Genomic DNA, 18,481 nt, shown 5'->3' with positions numbered 1-18,481 from the left:
AGCAAAGGGGTGGGCTGAGCAGTGGAGGAGAGGTGGGAAACAGAGATCTGCTGCCCCACAGAGGCCAGCTGATACCCATCCCCATACTGTAGAACAGGAAAGGAAATGCAGGGAAGTATGTCAGATATAGCAATAGCTGTCACTGCGAAGTGTTGAGATGAGTGCCAGTGGGGGAGAAAGAGAAACCAGACTCCCCTAGAGGTTGGCTCCCTGGTTGAGCTCTCACCTGGCACCTTGAGAGAGGTCCTTGGCATGGAATGCTCGCACTCCAGCACATATTAAGAACCACTGCATGAGTCTTCAGTGGAAAACAGCAAAGAAATCCCACAGCAGCACTGACCTTGCAAAACTATTTTTAACTGTATCACATTAAAAGCACTGCTGTGAAAAGGCAAGGCAGTGCAAACAGCAAACAGATGTCTGGCCTCATCTGGAAACCGGGCAGCTGTCTTTCTGGCTTCACCTAAAATCTCTCTGTGCTTCTGTCTCTTTCACCTACAAGACAGATATGCCATGGCACTGAAAGTCATGGACACAGCTTGCAGTCACTTCAGTAGAATCATAATTTGGCCTCAAGCCCCAAAACCAAGCTACAAAAGGAGGGCTCTGCAATATGAACAACTGCTTGTGCCCACCAACCCACTGCCTACCCTGAGAGACAGTGGATGGTAAATGGAAGACTGTAGAAATGGTGGTTACATTACCATGGCATGTCAGGCACAGGAAACACAAACTTGGTATCAGCCTTGCTACATGTGGAAAAAAAAGAGATCAGAGCCAGGTTGTGTCACCTTCATGAAGCTTCCTGGGAGGACAGATATTTATTATAGGGGAAATCTCTGCCCTTAGACTTTTCAGTGGCACATCTGCTACCTATTTCATCCCCAAAACAGACCTTCGGTAAGGCTTAAGTGAGGCGCAGACACTCTGCCAGCTCCCTCACACACAGAAACATTTCATCCTAGAAACACAGAAAAAAAGGTTATAGGTGCCAGGTGGCTTACTTCTATTTGCTACTTTTCTTTCATTACTTCTTTGGAATAAGTGATGATTAAAGTCATTGCACAGTTGCAGATCTAAAGAATATGAAGGATATGCAGGAATGTGAAGAAATACAGACAAACAAGCATAAGGAAACACAACAATTAAAAACTGCAAAATAAGAAAGCCTCTCAGTAACAGTTTGGTCCAATACCCAGGGGAAGTCAGCCAAGGTTGTCTCTTTCATTGACTTCATCAGGCACTCAATTACCCCAGCAGACTTGTCTAAAGCCTCACCACAGCCCTAGCACATCCTTGTGGAACTTAACTTGAAAAGTACTGTTCCTAATTTTAAGGGTCAAGAATTGTAATTGATTACTGAAATAGTGAATTTGTTAGTGGTTTTCCCACACCTGTAGTAGAACAATTACATGGCAAAGTAGAACAGCAGAACTCGTTATTTCAAGGCTTTAAGGTCAAAATTCTGCCTTCAGATTCACATTCACATTTTCCATTGTCTGCAATGGAAACAGATGATGTGTAGCTAAGTTAAATTTGTATTCCAGCACTTCAAACTATCCAGTTTTTTAACTTTCTGTAGAAATTCTTCTAAAATTTCTGTAGAAATATTGTTACACTCTCTATTGTTTTGTGGATTTCAAATGATGGCTTAAGACATAGCTGATGCAATTTTTCTGTACAGCTTGGGATAAGACTGCAGATTTTTCTGCCCTCTTGGTTTTCCCAGAATACTGAAAGAGTGCTCTATGTCAGTAGATTTTACACTACATACACAGAGTGACAAAATACTAACAACCTATGCTTAAAGAGGTAAAATTATGTGTGTGACAATGGTTTTGCCATTATACTTTTGCATATTGTTGAGAACAATACTTTTTAGCCTAAACACCAGCAACATTTTGATCCCAGAAAATCAACAAACCCAAAATTTAAAAATAATGTTTTGCTGACCTCCGCATTTTTGTAGCATAAATGAGCCTCAGGAAACATAATAAAAACAGATCAAAAATGCTGTAAACAGTTTTGTGAACTTACATTGATGTATTTCTTATTTCTTGGTCTTGCTGATCAAGAATAAGCTAGCAGGTAAGAAGCAGCAGCCAATGTTAAGTTTGTCTCCTCCACTGTGGGAGGTCATGTTAAAACACTAAGTTGAAAAAATGCTTTAGAACAGAATTCCTATGTAAACCTCCCTGGGGATTTACACTCATTAATGTGTGCATGTTTAAAATGGTATTTTCACTCTATCCTGTGTTGCCTGAGAACCATTTTTATCCTTTTAAAATCTGCATTCATATTATAATCCATAAGTACCTTTCATTTTTGCATTAACACTATAAATACTGTTAGTAATACTAAACTATTTCTGTTGACTTATTTGTAAAAAGAAAAATATATTATATGTTTATATATTCTTATAAAGTGAATTAACACTGGAGAGAGGGCTATGAGGGGGAATAGTGTACAATCACAGTTGATGTGTATTATTGAGCACAAATTCAATGCCTGAAACAAAAAGGAAAAGAAAAAAGTGTTTGGTGTTCTCTCAAGCCGTGTCAGACGAAGAGTCATAGGATGCTGACACTATGAAGTTGCCGGTATTGGAGTGGCTTGCCATGGACTGGGCAGCCTGCTGGCTCAAGTTATTGCAGATCAGCACCAGCTGGTTGCTCTGCGCTTCTGAGAGGGTGCTGCAGCTCTGGTAGACACTGAAGTTGGTCTTGCGGCCAGGGATGTTGCCTTTCTCACACATCGTCTTTACCATCTTGGCAAGCTTGTTTTTCCCCAGGGCTTGGCAATTGTACCAGTGAAGTGCAGCCAAGTTGACAACAGGTTTGATGGACAGGTAGAAAGGCGCATCCTCGTAGCGCATGGCCGGAGGGCGCCGCTGGGCGTACTCCTTGTAGTCCTGCACAGGGCAGGTCTGTGGGGAGTGCTGGGTGGCATACACCCGCGAGTCCGTCCCGCCTCTCTTGCTCTTGGTACTCACGTCCCCATTGTCTGGCCCCATCCACTCCAGGTACTCCAACCCAGTCTCTGTCACCCGCAGCCGGATATCGCCCCACTTGAGGGTGGACCCATGGAAACCTGTGCAGTGTCCAAACGCCTTAGTGTTGTTCAGCCACACAAGGTTCAGCAGCCCTTCAGGATTGTACCGGCTCAGTAAGCCTCTTTTGCGCAGGATAAGCTCATCAGCAAAGGTGAGCTTCATGGATTTGTGTGGCTTGTTTCCTTTCCCTTTACATCTCAGCTCTATCTGCTTTTGCTTTAGAGCTTCCTGGGACCTCTTGAACTCCTTATCCCTCGTAATACTGTATCCATACCTGTGCTCTTTGAGATACCTCTCCAGTCCACACTGATAGTTGGCCAGACTGTTTGGCTCATATTCAGACCCATCTTTTTGTCTGGCATCCACAAAGAAGGACGCAAGATAGGCATCAAGCTCTTTGCAGGGGATGACATAGATCTCACGGGTCTCAGAGGGGTACTTGGAAATGAGGAATTCTCGGAAATTGCGGAGAGCTGTCTGCGTGCTCCGAATGGTCTTCTCATTCTGCTCCCTGCTGAGCTCTGCTGCTCTCTCATCCTGGTCTGGAAGAGGAAGAATGGGACAGAAAAAAAGCAGAAGCAGTGAGTTTATGTGATGCTTTTCCTAAACTGAATTTCGTCAAAAAGGAAAGAACTTAATTTCACAAAGGGCTCTGGGAAACATCTTTAGATACCTCTGACATGACTGAAAAGCCAACTTCAATTTCACAAATGATACACTATATGACACAAAAAGTGAGCTCCTCATGACACCGAGGCACAGTTTTGTGCATGGAGATTTGTGAAAATCATTGAGATTAAGAGGCAATCTGCTTTTTGCAATAAAGGCAAGGTGAAGGATTTTCTGTGGATCACAATGCTGTGTGCAGGGCCCAGACACAGGAATAAGCTCACTCAGAATTATTTCACTTATGAAACCACAGCTTGTACTGGTTACATTTTTTTCCTACAAAAAAAAAGCTAAAGCATCATATTTAGGACAGTAATATTTATCTTTAATCAGGCACATTTTTAAAGAGCAAAATAAATATAGTCAGAATGTACAGTACAAAATAAGGCAGCACACCCTAAGGAGTTACTGCAGAGCAAAGTGCAATTTACAAAAGAATAAAGAAAATATATTTAATACGTTCACATCAGAAAACATGTAAAAAAGCATGATTGTATAATCTCTCTATGTCATCAAACTGTACCTTGACAGTACAATTATGACCATGTCTTTTCATTCTGCAGAAAAATCAAATTCTGGAAACAACTTCATGTTGCTTTAAAGGCTTTCCTGATTTCCTTACAATCAATGACACATCAAAACACAATTTCAGATGCCACCACTATGATATCTGTTACTGACAGCTGATTTTCTGGTTGATCATAAGAGAAGCATAAAAAGGAAAAGCCTTGTAAGTGATGTGTGTTTTTAATGACTGTTTTCTTGGCATATGCAAACTATTTGTTTGCACAAGAACGCAGCTTAAAGCATATACATGGAACTGTCATTCTGAATGTGAAAAATCTTAATGGTTTTAGAAAATTAACAGCAAATGCAAAGAAGGAAAATTCAATTATTTCACTGTTTTCTGGAACCGCACGTGGAGCACTTTTTGTCTCTCTTTCACTTAATAAGCAGAAGAGGGAGAAAAAAACCCAAAGTTCTTTTTTATTTGGTCTCATAGCAAAACTCTTACATTTTGGCATCCTTTTAGCAGTGCCATAGCAACACTCACCAGGTGTTTCCCACCCGACATACACACACAAAGTGGTATGAGACCAGGTGAAGCTCCCATTGCCTCTCTGCCATTCAGGCCAAGCTTATGTCAGGCTGAGTAGCAGAGCCTTGGCTTTGCACCAGTGTTCAGACACTTGCTCCTCTCTTCCCTGCAAGCCTATTAGCAGGGGAGAAGGCAGCAGGGAAAGGGAGGTAGCCTCTCCTTCCCGACCTCACCTGCAGTTTTCCCTGTGGTGCAGAAACACTGGGGCAGAGCTGGGCAGATTCTCCTTCCACCAATCTACAGGGTGACTCTCAAGGAAGTTCATCCCATCACTTCCATACCACACCTGCAGGCGGAGGCATGGGGAGTGACTTGCCCCAGCACGTCCCAGCAGGATAGAAACAGGACTGAGTTTATAACCCTCAGGACCAGTTCCTGTGTCTTCAGAGTGAGGCCTCCTGCATCCACAGCACTCACCTGTTTAGAGGGATTTCTTAAATCCTCTGCAAAGCACAGAGAAGTGGCCATCTGCAACTGAGGTCTTTGGGGGCTTCTGTAGGCAGGAAAAAAATGGTGCCACAAAGCACTGAGGTGCTTGAACTGTGCTCCAGGGGAAAAAGAAAGGTCAGCTTCCTGATTCAGAAACTCACTTTAATACTGATGTCAGTATCAAAGCACTCCTAGCAGCCTGCAGTGAAGCCTCACGCTTCAGGCAATGTACATAATAGATCCCTTTAGTATGGCTAGATGCAGGCTGGAAACAAAGAGACAGGCCTATTTAAAGCTCCAAAACAAACATTTACTCTGGTGTTTTGTTCCCTGCACCCACCACCACTTATTATAGAACTGTGTAAGTAATCAGTGCTTTGACTGACAGCCCACATCCTAAGTTCCATTTCAATACAAACAGCACATATAATGGCTCAGTTTTATAAATGTCATCAATCACTTCTTCTTAGAGAGTAGCCTGTCACAACACAGCAGTGACACCCAGTCAGTCATTTACATTACAGCATCTTTCCTTAATCTGCAAAGGAAATTGCCCTATCTGCAGCTAACAATTATAAAACCCATGCTGAATTAAAGATCCTCCCAACTTTCATGAGCAAAATAGTACCCCAGAAACACTGCATTCCTGCAGTGGTGTGTTGTGTGTTACTTCACAAGGCAGGTGGGAAATGTTAAAAAATAATGGGTCAGGTTTTCATGCAGCCACATCAGGAGAGCTACATTCACTTTGGCTGTGAATCCAGGCTGAAGTAGCAAAAGTGGATTATCCTCTTCCTAAGAGACCGCTCAGATATTGTCAATGTATTATGCACCATGGTACAAATGTGGGGTGTTTCCCATGTAACAGTTCCCAGATGTTTGTTTTGTCTCACTTTGCTGCACCTTGCTGAATAGAGACCAAAGCTTTTTTGATTGTTCTGTGGAGCTGGTGGAAACTACTGGAAACACTGGTGGGGATCTACATTAGTTCCTTGACTACTGCAAACATAAACCTGTTTGCTCTTGGACCTCCACTGCTAATAGCATCATCAACTCTTCAGTGTGCATGGGTTCCAAAACTGGGTAAAAGCACAGAAAAAAAAGCCACAAAGCGCTTCTCAATACAAGAGAACACCTCTGTATCAGAACGTCCCCAAGCTGCAAATTGATGGTGATAAAGAATGGAGAGGTGTTATATATGTTTTCACCTTTCTTATAGTCTTCTGTATGTCTCTGTTGTTAGGCTTTAGGAATACAAATACTCTTGTTTTATGATCTAATTTCTCTCAGCTGGTTGGTCAGAACCAATCAACCAGAAATTATTGTCATCATTGATCTATGACGCCAAGCTCTCCTTAGTGTCTTTTCCTTGTCATAATGCAGTCTTTGGAACTAGTAGTGCTGTTACCCCTGTTTTACAGACTACAACCAGAAGCATGAAAAAATGAATTGATTTGGAGATGCATTTCCTGAGGTCCTGTCCCCTGAGCTGCATCAGTTCACAAAGGACCTGGTTATACCTCTTGAGTTTCTTATCATATCCCACATCTTTCATTTCCAAGAAAACCAGAGTGTGGCAGAAAAAGATAGTAAAACCCACCTTACTGGGGGGTCCAGGGTAAACTCCCAACCATGAGTTTGAAAAAGTGATGAGTACTTAAGATGTTCTAGTTCAAATGTAGAGAAAGAGATAAAGTGACCAGGGAGAGATTAAACAGACAACCTAGTGGGAGCGGGATGTCCCAGGCTAGCCCATGACCATCAGATGATCTCTCCCACAGAGCAACAGCTGTTTTCTGATCTTTTCATAATCTGATCTTAACGCAGCCAAGACTTAATATTATCAGCACAGTTATCAAACTCAGGCTTGTTTTAATATCAGCTCACACACATACACACACTTGGACTCCCTGAAAAGGACATAACCTCTGTAATTACATATGGCAGGGGGAAAAGGCACTTGCTTTCATGATAGACAGATACAGATTGTCAATGTTCAGAGAGCATTTGTGACATCAGTGGGAGTCACAAACCTAAGTTATTATTGCAAACAGTCTTAAACTCTGCATATGGTAAGCAGTGAGATATCACAGACGCACATTAAATGTAAGGTGGGTTTTCTTGGTGGTAATCACATCACCAGCCAAAGTCTTCTCTGCCAAATTTGTGTCCTGACTAGGAAAATGCCTCTGCAGCAGGCCTGCTTCCACTGATACGCTTTCATTCAAGAGAAAAAGCCTAGTTAACCACACACGAAGCACCACGTATCTCTATGCTGGAGCTAAGTGCCCTCTCTCCACTCCCCAGCACCTTGCAGGTTGGCTGTTGCCCCTGTTTTGCAATCCCTGAAAAGCAGCGATATCCAACCTTCAGGCTGTGGCAATATGCAGCCCACTAAAACAGTTCAAGTAAACCACAGCCTGCTCCTACCTTTTTCTCCTGTCCCCTATTGTTTCAAGAAGGTATCTATATGCAAACAACACCCTCAAATCTGCAGTCTCAGTGAGCAGAGGTCATTCTGTTGTTCAAAGGAGTTATGGTCAAGTCACAATGGGGAACAGCTGCATGTGCCTCTGACAAATGTGCCCTCCTGGAAGCCGTGCTACTGCTTCCCTGTCAGAACCAGCTGAATACCACTGTCATACCACAGCATCCTGGAATATTGCTGCATGCAAATCTTAGAAAGCCGATTTTCACCATATCACAAGAATAACCCAGCATTCTCATGTCTTGCTGCCAAAAATGAGGGTGAGGGTAAGCGCAGAAGGTGTCCACAGCAGAAGTGCCTCTAAACATTTGCAGAAACATCCTGAGAATAAGTAGACGAAAGTGCATCCGTAATTTTTCTTGAATTTCTGCCCTACCCCTCTGATGTTGTTACTAAATTCTGTTTAACAGTTAAAGTTCCCTGTTCCCACTACATTAAGTTAAACTCTATTTTACCATTTAATATGTTAAACTCCAGTTTAACATTCTCAGAAAAGGCTTTCATTAGCATGTAAAATCTGTAGTATGAAAGAAATTAATTAATTAATATCCCCTTATGAATGACACTATGTTTTTGGCAAAAAAAATTATACTTCTATTCAGTTAACCTCCTCCAATGAAATTATCAGCAAAATGTTTTACAATTCTAAAATTAAAAAGCTTTAGATTATGACAAAGAAAAAAGGACATAGGACAAATGAGTATGGGAATATTTATTCAATGGTATCTCCATTAAGTAAAGTCACTAAAATAAACTTTAGTCACCTGAACAATTTTTGCAAGGTATAGAATGGTCTGATAATGAATGCTCACTCAAACACTAGTGCTTATTTCCAGTTTGTGTTCTCTTTCACTACTTTCTCTCAACAACTTGAACAGATTTGAGATGCAGTTTGGCTGCTGGCAAAGCCAATAATAAAATACACATCGATATTAATGAGACTTCTGCACAGTCCTCAGATGTCAGAAAATCTGTAGCCATGATAAGCGAGTAAGAAGTTACGTTCTCCTATGACTGACTGGGTCACCCTCTTTTTGCAGAGGGTACTAGCGATTGCTAATGAACAGTGCAAAACAGTAGCACCCCGGGAACTCCAATTTTTACAAAGCCATCTTCCTTCTCCACCTGATGTACATGACATCTGAGCCATTCCAGCACAAAGGTTCTAAAAATGCATTTTCTAAACAAAAAATGTTCCCATTGGCTCACTTCATCTAGTTGTTTGGTTTTGCTTTCGTCATGGTAGTGCAAAACAGAAGTGCTGCATTCCAGTTTTAACTTCCATTTCCCTTCTTCCACTGAACAATTAACAGTGGCATTTCTGGGGTATGAGGCCATAGAGTTACCTACCTCCTTTTGAAGCTGTTCTGAGATGCACTGGCACGAACTGCTGCAATGCAAAATGGGATGTATTTCCTCTGTACCACCACACAGTGGGATATTTACCCAGATTCCACCTCCATTTGACAGGAAGAAATACACCAATTCCAGCTCTCCCAGGCTTACCCAACACTGCAACACTGCACAACAGGATGCTACGGCTCATACACAGCATGGAGAACAGCAGAAACAGAAAATATTTTGCAGGAGTACTAAGAAACCCATATATCTGGTACTAAGGCAATAGTACAGGCAATATACACTCAGCTGGCAGCTGGAGTGGAATCTGCTATTTAATCTGGCTTGTTCCAAGTCAGTCACCAGGATTGTAACCAAGCCTGCAACCATCGCCAGGTCTACCTGCCATGCTTCATCCCACTCTTACTTCCATAGCTATTATCTTTACAGGAGGTATATAAAAACAAATTATTTGGACCCTTATATAATTGACATTCAGGGACTCAACTCTTCATAGAGGTGGAGGATATAAAAGCCACACTTAGAGTTCTATACACTACAAAAAAAAAAACATTAGAAAACTTTAAAAATAAAGTGAAACCCCATTCCACCCGTCAAAGTAACTGACTAAACTTCCTTCAACAATGTTCACTGCTAAGATACAATTTCTACTTTTTCAAAGCTCAGGTTAAACAAATCAGGTAGTTTGGTGAAACTGGGAATGCTGCTGGAGTTGGTAAGTAGGAAAACATTACCTGTAATGTGAAGCTAATTTCAGCTGTGTATTGAGCATGCATATTTGTATTCAGCCATATAATATTCTAATGATTTCCAAACAACTAATGGCTAACACCATTAGAAAACTGCAGGTACTGGTTTCAGTTTAAAGCTAAAGAAAAGAGACACTTTCTGACAATTATTTTCTTCTGAATAAATATTTAACCCTGGAAAACATTTTTTTTTTTACCCAGGACTCCTTAGCAACATAAAGAAATTTTGCCTTTTCAAAGTAGGTTAGTTATTTAATGCTTTGTGGCAGAAAGAATTAAAGAAATGATTGTAATGGTCTACACTAGCCTGAGTACTGAAACCTGGCTGATGCACAGCAGAAGGGATGCACTTGTTTTCAAAGAGGACCTGGCTCAGCACCAGTCCAGAACGTGTTGCATACACATCCTCAGCAGAGTATCAGTTTTTCTCCCAAGTAAGTTTCCAATTCAACAAAGCATATTTTAAGTGTGTTATGGATTGGTGTCCCTGTATTTAAGTATCTGCTTACGTAAAAATTAACTGGTCTAAGTCATTATATGTATAGAAGGTGGAACTGAATAAAATTTATATGCATACAGTGACTTGGTTCAAAAGCTGATAAGAGGAAAAAAAACAAGAAGAAAAATCAAAAACGTGGAGCAAAAAAACTGTAAAGATCTGAGACACACCTCCTTTATTGAATTAAGTCTACAATTCTCAGGGCAAAAATCCATTTCTTACATAACAAAACCAAGAATCTACATTTCCGGAAAGGTTTCCACCTTTCCATGTTCCTACAGAGAAAATCAGATTTATAGATGTGTAAACAGATCTCAGAAGCAGTGACTGCTCAGCCAGAAATTTAACTACTGGGCTGGTTTGCACAAAATAACAGGTATAAATTTATATATAATTTTGGAATATTTGGCACAGTGGAATTTTGTGCCCCTCTGCAATTGAAAGCCCTGTGGAAGAAGAATGAGAAATGGGGCCCATGTATCCCCTTACAGTTCAGTCTTCTCTAACAAGAATTTTAATGTAAAATATGTAAAATGTGCTACTTCACATCACCAGAGGTTTAGCATGTTCTCAGCTACAGTGTACCACCAGTTTTAATGCAATCACATTTAAGAAAAACCTTTAATAAGCATAGTTGAGAAAGCAGTGCAAGAGGTCTGGAAGGGATGAGCCAGGGCTATGAAGTTTGCCTGCTTTTGATTCACTCTAGACAGCAGCTGAGAAGCAGAACTGGGAAATATGGGAGAGAAATAAAGATGAGGGGGAGAGAAGAGAGAATAAGAACAAAGGATATGAAAAAAACAACACCAAAGAGAGATTAAAACCAGATGAGAGTCCTCATCATCTGAAATCTAATTTATATCAGTGTTTCAAAATGAGTCAGTCTAACTGGGGCAGCAAGCAGAGAAACAAAGAAAAGGAGAATGTAATAAATATTTTATTACATTAATCATAATAAGCTGCACTTTAAGTCTTGGCCAAAGCATATTCTTAAATCAAGCTGAGAATGTGAGCAGTTTCAGACTTTAGAGCATGAAGCCCACATGACTCTAATTAACATAATAAATCATACTGTGAAACTCTCTACACAGGCTGACAGCACTTGGTTGATATATTGCTTATTAAAGACTGCAGACATTTTTCCCTCTATTTTATTGAAGTGCCATTGGTAGTGAATCAAAAAGAACCCTTTTCTGTTCTGGCTGAACTATCTACTGCAGATGTAAGAGGAAATGTGTTGGCAGCTCGTGCCATTTACTTCTGGTAATACAGATTGCAGCACATGCACCCCAAAGAACTGCATTTCAGTATTTTTTCTTTAATTTAGCAAGGTATTCCAACTGCCTTGTTAGTGACCTTGATGTATCATTTCTGAAATTCTGTGCTGGTGATTTTGCCCAGCCAGACCAATGTGTTTTTACCTTTCCTTTCACTGTATATTGTCCAGTAGGAGTGAAGCAAGCTATGAAGGGCACAAACTCTGTGAAGAGCTCACAATTTACAACCTCACAAGGAATTTCCATGTACACTTTTAACACACATATTTCTTTTCTCTTTGCTGGCTCAGAAAGCAGTATTTGAGGAGCAGCTCTTTACACAGTTCTCCAGAGAGAATGAAGTCTAACACTTCAAGTGAAATAGCTTTTAAGGTGGATTTTTAGCCTGCTTTTCTGTTTCTCTCCTCCTCACACTCCAGAAAAAAATGACAACCATGAACTTTATTTTACAAACACAACTTTCATCACATTACAGGGACGGAAGTTTAAAATGTAAAGGTTGGGGAAGACTCAAAGCTGGGCAGAGGGCAGCGACATGAATACATCCCAGCTTGCAGGAAGAGGACAGCCCTCAAGCGTTAGATGCTCTGCTAGGCAGCTGCTCACACACCCTGGCTGACGGAAGACCACTTTATTCTAGACTAAACATGGCACACCTAGGCATTTGCCAAGACAAGGACTCCCAAGAGGTGCAGGAGCTGCTGGAAATTTTGCACAGTGAGGAGACAAACCTGCAAGAGAAGCACATTCATCAAGAACTGGACCGCTGTTCATAGCACAACTCATTTCTTTCTGTCCTTGAATACATGTTTAAACCTAATTTATCACAGTTTGATTGAGTAAATATTTAGTCACATTTTGCAGCTCTACTTGAGTAAAGTCTCTTTAAATAAAATGAGGAGTTTCAGATGTTTTCTAGCTATGTACACACTCAGGAGAGCATACAAAAATTACCTACCTGCTCTGCTGCTCAGAATACTGTTATTATTGCTCTTCTGTATTTACACTGCCAGAATTTTCCTGTCAGGAATGTTTTGTTATTTCCATAGAAATAATTTGTTCTTCTATATAGGACATGAACAATCAGTTCCCCTGCTACTGAATGAGTTCATACCAAAACTGACACAAACCAATTAATCTAAGAGGTCAAATGGGTTATAGTTTAATGGATATAATTATGGATGTGTTATACATATACATGGTTATTTTAATATGCACTAGCACAATAAACAGTCTGATGTATTCAACAATTCTGTAAGTGAATGGCAAATGGGACAAGTTACTGTCAAACTGTAAGTTTTCTGAGGACTATCTTAAATGGGGGAGGGAAAACAGAGGCATAAAGCCAATTCTTTATACAGAGAGGAAAAATAAAATGTAAATTTTTGAGCAAAAAACCAAAATGTCTATCAGCATATAGGCATGAATGTTGTTCTGTAATGCTAAGAATACTGCCCCTGTCTGTTATTTTGTTTTCTTGGCTTTATAGTCATGCAAGAAATGAAGTCCCAAACAAGTGGCAATGCTCCATCTGCTAGGAGCAAAGGACAGAAAAAATCTCCATAAGCTGGCACATCAACATGATTGAAGGACAGAGCCCATAACAATCAGAATAGTGCTCCAAGTTGTGCACAGGATGGAACTATTCCCATAAAAAACCATCAGTGCTTCTCTGGCGCATTCATACTGCTATCTTTGACCAGTCACTGTAGGAAAGCAGAGATTAGGCATATACCCAGTGAAAACAGAAGTGAGTGTAAACAGAAAATCAAAACAAGCTATTCAACGGTCAGAGCTGAACATTGGGTTTTTTTCACAGGCTCAATCTTTGGGTACAGGTTTCCTGGTTGAAATAATACAGTAATACAGCACATTCAGCTGTTGCACTGGGGTGATGTGACCTGGGGTAGAACAGCTCAGAATACATTTTCTCCTTCTCTGAACAAAACAGAAGACCAGCTTTTTTCTTTCAATTTTTCCTTTCCAAGTACAAAGCAGAAAGCAATTGACTAAACATCATTAATCCATTGTTGTTTCAAGTGATGTTTTCATCATGAAGACCTAGTTAATGAAAAGCTACAGCAGATCACAGTGTCACTGTGATAGCCACCCTCAGTTCCATCAACAGGAACACATGCAGAATTTCTGTGTGCGTGTACGCGCATTTACTGTTCAATTAGAGTTAAAGGGATTAACAGGTATATATCAGAAGTAAGACGCAGCCAATGCACTTAATGATCAATGTATAATTAAGCAAAGCTTTACTAACATGAAGTTTTAATCAGACTCAGCAAAGTCCTCAGCACCACTTTTTATAAGACGTGCCTGCAGGAAGCCCTGCTCCCAGCTCCCGCCAGGGGCAGCATTCAGTGGGAACCATGACCTGGGAACTGCTGTGTCTAACACAACATTTGTGTGATCTGCAGCATCCTTCCATTTTTAAAGGGCAGCACGGCATGGCTCCAGAGAAAAGCAGACTCATTTGGGAAATGAAAACACAGCCCTGCCCAAACGTTCCACAGAGGCCACCAGCCACATTAAAGCTGTTCAAAACACCCAGTGCTGAAAGCAGCTCTTCTGTGACCACCCTGTGGAGCGCCCCAGCAAGAAAGATTCATCACAGAAAGCAGGCATTCCATTTTCTCTCTCTTGAGGCTTTGATTTAATAGCCTGTTTCAACACTTCCTGGAATGGGCATATGCTTCATTTAAGCATACTTTATCAAACAAAGATAGATTTCATTATGTTTCAGTGCTTCCAGGATCTGAATGTTTTAGCAAGCACTGGTCAGTGCTGTGCCAGCTGTGATAAAATATCTAAAATATCATCATGCCTGTGTTTTCTTTTCTGGAAAAATTCAAACAAGAATTTCTGTATTCCAAATTTCTGTCTTGCTTGGAGAGATAGAAAATATACTCAGATATTTTTACTGGTCTGTTTCATGCTCAAGCAGATTTTAGGTTCACTGCAAATACAAAAAGAAGATGACATGACAGAAGAAGACTCTCTAAGAGGGATACAATTTAGGTATGAAGAAAATCGGAGAAACGAGTAGTGGCTTCACAGAACAGCTTATGCAAAAAATGCCATGTTCCCATCACTGAGACAGGTGAAACAGTTATTCCCAAGGACTACTGCTACTAAAATCTTAGATCTTGAAAACATGTGTGAAGTAGTCCTTCTGTAGGTATAGAATCATTGAATCATAGAATTGTTAAGGTTGGAAAAGACCTTTAAGATATCAAGACCAACCATCTACCTATTACAATCACCATGTTCACCAATAAACCATCTCCTCAAGCACCATAACCACACATTTTTTTGAACAGTTTCACAGGGATGATGACCCTACCACTTCCCTGGTCAGCCTGTTCCAATGCTTTACAACCCTTTTGATGATGAAATTTTTCCTAACCTTAACCTCCCCTTGTGCAGCTTGAGGCCATTTCCTCTCATCTGTCACTTGCCTGGGAGAAGAGACCAACACCTACCTGGCTGCCCAGGCTGAACAACCCCAGTTGCTTCAGCTGCTCCTCATCAGTCTGGGTTCCAGATCCTTTCCCAGCTTTGTTGCCCTTCTCTGGACATGTTCCAGCACCTCAGTCTTTCTTGGAGTGAGGAGCCCAAAACTGACCACAGGATTTGAGGTGAGAACTCACCAATGCCCAAAACAGGGGAATGATCACTTTCTTGGGCCTGTTTAGTGAAGTACCAGCCTCACACAAAGTGGAAAATCACTCTCAGATAGTGTCCTGATCTAAACCATCAAGCCCTTTTTGTCCCAGCATCCCATCTGAAGTGCAAAAGGGAAGTGTGTGTCTGAAGCCTTTCCAGGGTCAGCATCCCTCTTGGCTGCTGTGCTGCATCTCCTCTGCAGATCCCAATCTGACTCTGCCTTGTTTCTCTTTTCTTAAAGACTCACAAATCATAAGCTGAAAATAGCTCCAAAATGAAACAATTTCAAAGATCACACAGAGAAACAGATCTCTGATTAAAAGCACCGTGTTAAATAATCTATTTCCTAAAATTAAAGTGATGTTCAGTACAGATGTGTCCAATTTTGTTTGTTTTTTCCCATATGTTTGCAGGAGAGCTGGAGCCAGCAGAGGCTTTATTTTCTTCTTTTATACACCAGTATCATAAAACAGAGCACTTCGCACAAAACAGTTGTCTATTTAAGACACCTTTAGAGAAAGGGAGAACATAGCATCTCGGTCATGTTGGTTTGCAAAAATTATTGTTTTCTACTTTTCACTTGCGCATCCTATTTTTTGCTTTTCAGCCTTTCATGTTAGGGTAATGGTGGACAGGGTATATTTCTAGGTCTGAAATGAATGGTGATGCTCCAGAACACAACCATTCATTGAAACGGGCAGTTTGTCTTCTAGTATAACACACCGTCTTCCTTAATACTGTTTGTGCAATGGTACTTTGAATGAAAAATATATATTTATATAGAGAATAATTCCTCTCTTCAGAATCCCAGTGAATATTCTCAACTGTTTGTCAGCTGAACTTGGCATGCTCTACAAAATGAATCCTTGAAAACTGCTGGGGCCTGGCTGCAATAGTCCTTTTCTTTCCTTCCTAGCTACACGCAAATAACCTTCACAGATTGCATGGAAACTATCATTCCTCCACCTTCCTCTGTTACAGAGGATCAATAGGCCTATGCAGCTTTTATTGCAGGAATACACCTGAAAGCCCATCCCCAAACATCTCCCACACCAACCTACTTTCAGTATGAATACTCATGAATAGCCTGCTCCAAGAAGTATATATATATATGTATCCCAGTTACAGTGCTGCCAGGAGATGTCTCTTTGTGCTGCACGTACTTCCCACTCAGAGGAATTCCATGCTGAAAAGAGGAAATAAGCCCTGACATCAAAGAAAGCAGCAGCCTAATCTTTTGCATGCATAGCTGTTCTGATAAACACTTAATATTTAGGACAACCTGCATGTGACAACTCCATTGCTGGTTATACAAAAAGGCTGGCATGAGCTTTCTGTGTCTGAAAGGAATTTTCACTAAATAAAATACATGTGAAGTCCTGAAATGGTAATAGGTACATTTCTTAAGCACAGTGAAAAGTTAAAGATATTGTAGTAATTGATGCATTTTCATTTCTGTGTTCTCCTGCAAAAATTACTACCTTGATAAATGCCTCTCGTAGGAACAGCTTCATAAACAACTCTTGTATTAGAGTTGTTAGTACTACAGATTCATTTCTTTTTTAAAAATTTGTTTGTCATGCTGTGCACCCAGATGATAAAAGCAATTACATGACTACTCTGCCAAGGCTAAACTTGTCCTCTTTATGCTACTGTCCTGCTTTTAAACAGAACTCCCTTACAATATTGTAAAGATAACTAATCATTAGCTTGACTTCTAGAATAAAAAAGTCTAGCTAGATTTCTAGAATACAGCCCCCAAAACATTATATTATAATTTAACAGCACTTGGATGAATATATTTGAAGGTGGGAGTGGGCTGGCAAATCCATGCTGCAAGACCAGGTGATTAATCAGGCCAGTAGCTTCCTTTTTCTGATATTTAAAACTACAGTGATCTAATTTTATTCTTCTAAATAAGCTAGGCTCTAGCAACTTTTTAAAAAAAAAGTGCTATATTTTTTGTAATAATGTATCTCAGCAATTATTATTTTTAGTCCATCTACTAGAGCAGGAATAGGTATCAATTATGGGACCTAAAGAGTCATCAGTGGACTCTGAACTCTTCAGTACAACACAAAGAGGAGAGACTGTCTCACCCCTACACATATTTAAGTGTTCACTTGTCCAGCAGCATATGTCCATGGAGACTGCTTCAAGCAGTCACTTTAGCCAAGAGTCATCAATCTTCGCATGTAAACTACAAATACAGAGACTGATTAGCAGTTATTTGATGTTCTTGGAAGAACTGTTTACGTACGAGCTTTGTAACTTTCTTTTGATGTGATTATTTTTCTTGCACTACTTTCATTCTTGGCACGGTTCCACTGGGCTTGAAATAATTACAAAAAGGATTAATTTTGCCTTTCTGTATGCTTTATATACACCTCTAAAAATGGCACTATTTTTTCTTGTTTGCAGTTCTTTGGAATGTGCGAGGCTGACACTTTTTTTTACATATAAACAGTGATTTAGAAGGTAGAGCTAAATCTAGTCAAAACTGTCAGTTCCTGAGGTGTGAGAGACTCCTTTCAGCTCGAAGTTTTGTAACATTTTGATGCTCATCTAACAGCTCCTAATCCACAAATCTTATATGAGGATCTTGGCTACCACATAATTTAAATTTACACCATTGCAGACAGAAAAAAGGAGGAAAAGGGAGAGGTCCTACTACTTCTAATTGCAGAGAAGTACTTAAAATATTCCACTAAGAGCTCTACATCAGTATCAAACAAGCCCCATTTGAGCTCCATTTTATAATGGTCATGCTCAGATAGAGCCTTATATAAACATCTGTAACCAACAGGGAAGTCCACACTAAGAGCAGAACAAAAGTCAACACATTAGGTGACAATCGCGAAAGGCTGCAATCTTGCTTACGCGTTCCTGTGACAAGAGCACAGGAACAGAACTAGATCTTTGCCCAAGTTACCAGGCTAAGCTGACACTAAGCCGGCACTGATCTGGAATCCTGACATACCTGCTGCAGAAATAAAAGAATGGAGAGGATCTCAGAGCAGGGATATCAGAGCCAGCAAGGCTAAGCACTGCCCTCAGCACAGACCAGCATCCATCACAGCGCACATTCAAACATGGGTACTGTTTGATAACCACAATGCCAGAACAGTGAGTGGCACTCTGACTACGAGAGCACGGGTGCTTACAGACAAACTGTTTCCCCTCCA

At 40.6% G+C, this 18,481-nt stretch overlaps 1 protein-coding gene across 1 annotated transcript in view; it reads right to left on the bottom strand.

The window, feature by feature from the left end:
• Positions 1 to 796: 796 nt before the first annotated feature.
• The window catches only part of KIAA1958 (KIAA1958 ortholog), a 53,399-nt gene continuing 35,714 nt past the window's right edge, over positions 797 to 18,481 (bottom strand). The window contains 1 exon segment of the mRNA XM_048290657.1: positions 797 to 3,594. Within this exon segment, the coding sequence (XP_048146614.1) occupies positions 2,549 to 3,594 (1,046 nt within the window). The 3' untranslated portion in view covers positions 797 to 2,548.

Source organism: Corvus hawaiiensis, chromosome Z, assembly GCF_020740725.1.
Source record: "Corvus hawaiiensis isolate bCorHaw1 chromosome Z, bCorHaw1.pri.cur, whole genome shotgun sequence".
In the NCBI taxonomy this organism is placed as follows: domain Eukaryota; kingdom Metazoa; phylum Chordata; class Aves; order Passeriformes; family Corvidae; genus Corvus; species Corvus hawaiiensis.
The sequence above is the reverse complement of the archived record's forward strand: the minus strand, read 5'-3'. Positions and strand labels throughout refer to the sequence as shown.